This window comes from Diplotaxodon limnothrissa, linkage group LG15, assembly GCF_057381915.1.
Source record: "Diplotaxodon limnothrissa isolate DT_005_m linkage group LG15, D_limnothrissa_male_GT1.1, whole genome shotgun sequence".
Taxonomy (NCBI): domain Eukaryota; kingdom Metazoa; phylum Chordata; class Actinopteri; order Cichliformes; family Cichlidae; genus Diplotaxodon; species Diplotaxodon limnothrissa.
This window is the reverse complement of record NC_140610.1, coordinates 37,052,915-37,060,851: the sequence shown is the minus strand read 5'-3', so window position 1 is coordinate 37,060,851 and position 7,937 is coordinate 37,052,915. Positions and strand designations below refer to the sequence as shown.

Here is a 7,937-nt window from a genome sequence, read left to right as displayed (position 1 = left end):
CACACTACAAGCTGCAAATAAAAAGATAAGTAAGGTCAAAATTTCAGGTGGTGATAGACATGTTGAAATAAAGCTGCAATAAAGCTACTGCTAAATATTTAATTATTGTATTAACTCTTCTAAAGCACTTTTTCTTTGCCAAAGACGCACCTAAGTGCATTCAATCACTCAAGGGAAAGAGAATCCCAGTGTATGAATCAAGAGATGGATAACACTGGACCCTCTTGCCCTGTTAGTTTGTAAACTGAGTAGAAGTCTCTAGCCCACTGACATTTTCACACAAGAGTGTAGAGTGTGGTGAGACATTTAAAAAAAGAAATACATTTTGGCACCGAGACAGATGTGTCACTGGTCCCTTACAGACCAGTAAACACAACATACACTGTGTGATTATCCTTAATTTTGTAAAGTTGTTTGATTTGGGCAATTGGGAGTCTCTTTCTCTGTTAAATAATGATTGAAAAAGATGAAAATGAAGAGAATATTTCTGATGATGCTTTCAGGGGTGCAATACATGAGGCTGCTCTGGAATGAAATGTAGCACCACGGATTAGTGTACATCAAAAAAAAAAGTCTTTCATCTCGACTAGCCCGGGGCTAGCTCCAGCCATTTTGGTGCCCACCCACACAGGTAAATGGATATATAATCTAATATCACAATGTTTTTTTTTTTAGCAAAATAGTTATTTTTAGTCATTTAAATAAATTACCCCTTATACATCCAGAAGGAAAAGTGCCATGGTGTATTTGAGAGAAGAAAACTGTTTACCTACAACACATTAAGCCTACATCCAACAATAATACACTAAACATGTCTGAATTACTGGTTGCCTGTGTTACTTTATTAGCTTATACTTTATTTTAATACATATAAAATATAGTATAGGATCTAGACTTTCTTGTCATTTTTAACCTGTTAAAGCAAGAACAATGAAATAATTTCCAGAAGACTCTAATGTTCTTTATTTATTGCTTACAAATGTATTTAATTTGGGGTTTATTTGGCTGAAAAAAAAATCATACTGATGATGTAGAAGTCTCAAAAACTCATGTATCCAACTTGACACACTAGGATTTAAGGGGCTAAGTGAGTGCGAGCAAGAATCAGATGGTCTCAGTGGAAAGATAGCAGTCAAGAAGCGATTATTAAGAAATGCAAAGGGGGAGAAAAGGCTGAGATATGTCAAATTACACAAGAACTGACAACAGATCGTGTGGAGTAATGATTCCGAATGTGAAATGTTTTGGTTCCGATAGGCAATATGTACAGAAAAGATCAGGAGAGCAGTGATAAAGTGAGTACAGTTATCTGTACAACTCTGTGGAGGTTCTGTCATGGTTTGGTGTTTAGTGGTGTTTGGGATCTTGTCAAAACTGTTGGAATTATTATTACAGAGAAGGGCAGTCAGATTTTGATCCACCATGCAAAAAAAAAGTTTGATTGGCAACAGCTTCATTGTTCAATGTGACTATGACTCCAAACATACAGCCAATTCAGTAAAAATATACCTGGATAGAACACGCTCAGTCATGGACTGGCCTCCCCAGATCCCAGATTTTCACCATGGGATCATCTTGACAGAACAAAAGACTTTATTTAGACTGTATTTTGCAAGTCAACATGCAAAATAAAGCTTTGAATATCATTCAGGAAGCCCGAAAAACTATTCCTGAAGACTATTTAATGACAATGACAAGTTAGCACATAGCACATTTTGTTACATGAAATTACAAGAAAGACTGTGTTGAAGAATAACAATAACCCATGCTGTCATGGTTCTAGGTCATTTGACCCAGCTTTTTGAGTTTATTATATTTTTGTGATTCTTGGTGTTGTAATGATTTAGTTTTATACAATTTAGCATTAAGCTTAGTCTTTTTGATTGAGAGTTTGTTGTTTATTTCTGCTTTTATTTTCTCTTGTCTATTATGTTCCCTTTGTGTCCCATCTTCATATCCATGCTGCATGTATACATGCAGTATGTTATCTATAAATAAAGCAAATATTATTGCAGACAAAATATTTACACTACTCTGCCTTCAAATTTAAGCAGAAAGCTGAAAGATTATATATATTATTTTCCCTCATTTAGATACTGACAACCTGGGTGACCTTCTAGTTAGCCTATTTAGTAAGTCAGTCCTGCTCCTGCCAACTCTGCTTTATATTAACAAAATACTTTGTGACTTAAAAATACCATTAAAATTTAAGCAGTGTGACAAAGTTTAGTTTAGCTAGCAGTACAGATGGTGGCTGATGAACACGGGTTTTTCTACTTGTTGTGTACCACAGCTGCACTCTAAAAAAAGATCTGCTGGCTTAACGTAAAAAAATTAAGGTAACAATTTGCATGGATCTTTTTAAGTTACTTCAGCTTAGCCACTATAGCGTAAATGCCACAAGAGTTCTCTAGTTAGGCAAACTCTATTCCTTACGTACAAACAACATGATTTGCTTTGTCCTCTACAAGCTTAATTAAGTTGAACCAACTTAATTTTAATTGTTTAAAAAATTACTCCATTTAGTTATTAAAACTTATTTTTTTACTTTTATTCTACTCAGAAATATCCATGCAAATTGTTACCTTACCTTAATTTTTTTGAGTACTAATAACTTACAATAACTTATAACTTACAATTATACAATAAATTACACATTGAAATTCCAGTTTTACGATCAAACTGTTTATTAGAACACCAGTCCACCATTCCAGACTCATTGACATTTCAATAGCAGACAAAATTGTTGCCTCCATAAAATAAATGACATAAAACACCCCTGTAAATCTGTCTCAAAAAGACTGAACATTTTGACAGTCATGCTCTGATTCAAGTTTGTTTGTGTTAAAGTGATAGTTTAGGTTTTTTTAAGTATGAAGTACATTGTGAGTGTATTACACACAGTAGACAGCAGTCAGCACATTCCTGCCACCAACACGCACGATAGGCTCAGTTTGTTTGTGTGACTTTGGTAAATCTGAACTAACCCGAACTAACACCAAAGTCACCAAATAACACAATTACACTTACTGATCAAGGCAGCAGGAGACCAGCAACTCCTGTGTGCTGTCAGGTAAAATTGCTGTTTTTGTCCATGGACGCTGGTGGGCCAGAGCGATTGAAACAACAAGCAGTAGAACTTCTCTTTCCTCACAGAAAAGGCTGTCTGATAGCAAAATAAAGCAGTACACATATTCTTGATATAATGTACATTTAAACTGACATCAGTTTTATTAGGATGGAGGCTCATCTTGCGTGCCGGTGGCCCCGTCTGCTTCTCCGTAGGTGGAGCTTACTGACTGCCATCTACTGTGTGTAATACACTCACAATACATATGTACCTCATATACAGCCTCACTTCAAAAGACCTGAGCTATCCTTTTAAAGTGCATTATTTTTAACTAGGTGTACTTAATGCTCAACGCTCAACTTTACACCTACTGCCTACTGTACAGTATGTAACACAACACATTGCAAACAACAGTGGAACATTTCCCGTTTAATTTGAGGATAGCCTCACTCTTCGCATTTTTTAGTACAACAGTTTACTTTTTAGTGACATTACCTTAGGACTGGCTTTCAGATCATCCAGCTCGAGGAATATCTTTTGAAACACTTCAAAAGTGTTTTTCAAAAGTGTTTTTCAGTTCTTTTGGGTAGCTGAGGTTGAGTGCATATATCAGCCCCATTAGCAAGGCACAGGCTCTGGGTACATCCAGGTCTGCTAGGACTTCTGTTCCTTCAAGTATGATCCTTGCGCTGGCTGGATCAGACGTTGTGGCACCTCTGGTTACAATCTTCATCACTTCATTGGTAATATCGCCGCCACCATCCTGGTAGATCAGAATCAATATAAATGTTTTAAGTAATCATACTTATACATGAGAGTAACACAAAATAGGGCTGCAACTAACAATTTTAGTTATCTGATTATGTCTGTGAAGGTTCTCTTTGCAAGCTCCTTTGACGATTATCTGATTAGTTGTTTGGTCCAGAAAATGTCAGAAAATGGTGAAAAATGTCAATGTTTCTCAGAGCCCAATATGATGACCTCAAATGTCAAACATATTCAGTTTGCTGTCATAGAGGAGTAAAGAAACCAGAAACGATTCACATTTATGAAGCTGAAACCAGAGAATTTGGACTTCTTTTTCTAAAATAATTACTTAAACCGATCAATCAATTATCAAAATAGTTGCCGATTAATTTAGAAATCAATTAATAATAGATTAGATCGTAGCTCTAATACAAAGTATAGTCATGTCTGATTTACCTGCTCTTTGAAGAGATCCTCCTCCTTTTCCCTGAGATACACCACTAAGCCACGGATAGCGACCTCTCGCCTTCTCTCCACAGAATCGTCCTGTGAATAAGAAAAAGAATGTCGAACTGCTCTTCGAGGAGGATGGGTTTTTGATAATTACATCCAAAAAAAAAAAAAAAAGGATTGACTTTATATGGCCTGAACTGTACCAATTATAGATTTCCAGTGATAATCAAAATAATGAATTGATCATTTCAAAGAGCCATTTCTCTGAAATGATCAATTCATGAACTTGAAAAATCCAGGTAACAAATAGAAAAACTGCAAAATCTTGCAAATTACTCTGCCAATCATGATCCACATCACCTATAATTTGTTTTATTATTAAGTATTTATAGTTTTAATTGATATTTGTGCCTCAAGCTCTAAACAATAATTTGACATAGTTGAGTTGTAAACAGCTACCTTTTAAGACTCAATATCACCTATTGGAAAAAAAAAGTGGATTATCCTATTTGAAATAAACTACATTTCATTCATTCATACCTCTAGCAGCATGTTCTGGATGCGCCGAATGCGCATTTTTGCAGCCCCTCCTCTTGAGGACAGCAAGGACATTATTTTCTGAGAGTACTGGTCCAGCTTTGCCATGAATGTTGTCTCCAGGTTAACAGTGGTGATCCTTCTGAATTCTTGGTTTATCTGTATAAAAAAAAAAAGGCACAAATAGGCACAACATGTTAATGTATACAATTTACTTTAAAAGAATACATACTGCAAATTATCTTATGGAAAAATATTTACCTGAACTGCATCAAAAAGAGCAGGCCATCTTTCTTTCAGGTCATTGATTTTTGGTGCTTGATTGACAACTTCCTGCCTGCGAATGGAGAATGTTATGTTATGTTTCCAAATCAAAGATATTTTTTCTTAAGTGATACAACTGCGCTTATGTATCTGCAGTTAACACCCAAAAGAGCAAAATTATATTTTATGTGCTAATGCACACTCAATGTAATGTCATTAAAACAACTAGTTTATGAATGTTACTTAAGATCTTTCCTGTGGCGTTTCTACAACATGGCGTTCGCTTCCTCGCCCGCGTTTTTTGACTGAACTTTGACACAGGCTGTTCTTCAGCTAGGGCTCAATTAACAAACTTCAATCTCACATAAAAATAACTCTAGGACTTAAACATCAAAATGCATCGATGTTAAACCGAATGTATACTCAGTAACCTACATTTGTTTAGTCATGAATGTAAAATGGCCCAGCCTTTTGCTGGTCAAACCTTCATCAACGCTGCAACGATTTCAAAGTAGAAAGAAGAAAAACGTGTATTACCCTGTCTTTGCAAGAGTTAAAACTACTGCTACAGAAGCTCAGTGTCAATTAACACCATTTGGCTGCCACCGTAAAACAAAACTTAACAAAGACTAATGTTACGGTTGAATTACTTCACAAGTTAGCCAGAAGTGTAACGTTACTAGCTTATCACCACCACTCGCCGAGGAAGAGTTTAGTGTTGTGTAAAAAGGATTTCTTGCAGTGCGTGTTGATAGAGTTAAAGTTAGAGTTATTAGCTGCTGTGAATAAAACAAGGCAAAAAATTGTACTCACCACAAAGCTTTAACGTTTGATAATGTTCCGTACAAAATGCCGCTTCTCTGCTTTCTCTCTTTGCCTCCGTTTCTTTCGATCAGTGGTCTGAGAGCACAACATGTCCGGGCAAGTCAGCCTTGTACTCAGCTTTTAAAGGACGCTTACGAGATTTTTAAGTTGTATTAACTGAATACACTTTCATGTTAAGTTAACACAGAAATGTCTGTTCAAAATCGATATATTACTGAGCTAAGACTGTTTTCTTTATTTTCATTTCGACCAACTCATTAAATTAAGTTATCAACTGATTACAATGTGTACATGCAACAAACTTAATTTTTTATGCAGAAAAAGCTATTCATTTTAAGCTTTACTTACTAACCCCATGAATCATTTTTTAGAGTGTGTATAGGTGTTTACTGCTGATGTATTGTAATGCAACTAACTGCACCCAAGACCATAATCTACCTGCTGCCTTCCACATTTCATGTACACAATACTATAGAGCTCAGTGGAGGGTTTTGAAACCAATAAAGTTTGCTCATGTACCAGAAGAAGAAAGTATATTCCTTATGATACTCTAAAGTCCTTTATCCCTGTGATAGTATTCCTGCTGGAAGATGTTTTTGTTAGATGGCTTTTAGTGTTAGTATTTTGCACAAAATGAAGCATATATGAGTAAATGTTTGTTTATTTTACCGTTGCTTTAAAGTTAAAATCGATTTGAGTGCTGTGAATTAAATTTATTTCATAATGCAGTTTATTCTGTTTGAGTGCAGCTCACTTTCTACATTTTCTTTTTATTGCTTTTTGCATAGTTTACAGTCCTTGTTCCACTTATCTTTCCACCATTTCACTTGTCCTCTGTTCCTGTGACTATTTTGAGTACACAGAATCATAAAATAGGCAAACAATTTAATAAATATTTCATATTTTCTTTTATTGTTGCGTTATGATAATCTAAGAATTTGGATTCTTCAGGTTAATTAGCTGTGTAACTTTAATTACGTGTCATCTGTGACAGTTCCTTTTGCATTTACTGAATAGTAAATAAAAAAGTGCTTAACTTTTAAGATAATTAATTTATTCTCGTAATTCATAAGAATGAATGAAGTACAGATATTCACATGAACCTCCCAAAGGTGCTTTTTTTGCCAAGCACTGTTCTGCACATTCGCCGACCCTCTGTCCTTTACCATTCACACTCAACTCCAGATGATACACAGATTCAGACTGTCTGTCGCCAGCAAAAATCAGAAACAGAGAAAGGAAAAAGCTTTATAAGTAGGACCCGGATCATTGTGTGTCTGTGTGTGTGTGTGTGTGTGTTCATCCTTGAGTGTGTGTGTGGATACGAATAAAACTGTACCTATGTCTTTCTAGGAAGAGAGAACAATTTGATGTGAACGTTTTGGTGTTGTGACACAATGTGATATCTGCAGTGACCCGGCTGTGGTGCAAACCGCAGGTGAGTGGAAACTGAGGCAATAGACGAAAGAGAGCCAGGAACAGACAGAGTGGTGGATACACTATATGTTTAGCTGCCAGCAGGATTAGTGTGGCTCAGTATCTCTTCACTTGGTTCTCAGCTCTTCTCACCACCTTCTCTACCCTGTGGTTCCTCAGGTCATACAGTCTCAACTGTTCTGCTGGGTGTCTTCACTGAAATGTTGGAGAAAGAGAAGACAGAAAGTGGAACGAAGGTCATGTGGACAGCATGTGCACTATATTAAGTTTTGCATGAATCTATTTCCAAGGTTTAAAAGCTATTGTTTTAATGGCTGCTTTTCCTCCTGAATACATTTTTTTTTACCTAACTTTAATATTGCAAATCTGTAACAACACCAAGAGCCATTTCAAAAACATATAGGAGCTTGTTGTTATTGTGAATAATTTGTACATGTTTACATCTGGGTTGAAATCTATGTATTTTGATCATTTTGAGTTTAAATCATGTCATATTTTATAGTACTATAATATTATATGATTAAATATAATGCCATACTTTATTAAAGTCCTTCAAGGAAAGTCTTGCACGTCCTCATAAGTTCAAGTCTTGGTAATGTCAGTA

The 7,937-nt window shown here is 35.7% G+C and overlaps 1 protein-coding gene across 1 annotated transcript; it reads right to left on the bottom strand.

The window, feature by feature from the left end:
- Positions 1 to 3,617: 3,617 nt before the first annotated feature.
- On the bottom strand, positions 3,618 to 5,985 carry LOC146617933 (uncharacterized; the record flags this gene model as incomplete). Its single annotated transcript, XM_085373602.1, has 5 exons — positions 3,618 to 3,833; positions 4,274 to 4,363; positions 4,811 to 4,966; positions 5,069 to 5,144; positions 5,885 to 5,985. Coding segments are annotated over 5 exons (639 nt in total), but the record flags the coding sequence as incomplete, so codon positions are not given.
- Between the last annotated feature and the right edge of the window lie 1,952 nt (positions 5,986 to 7,937).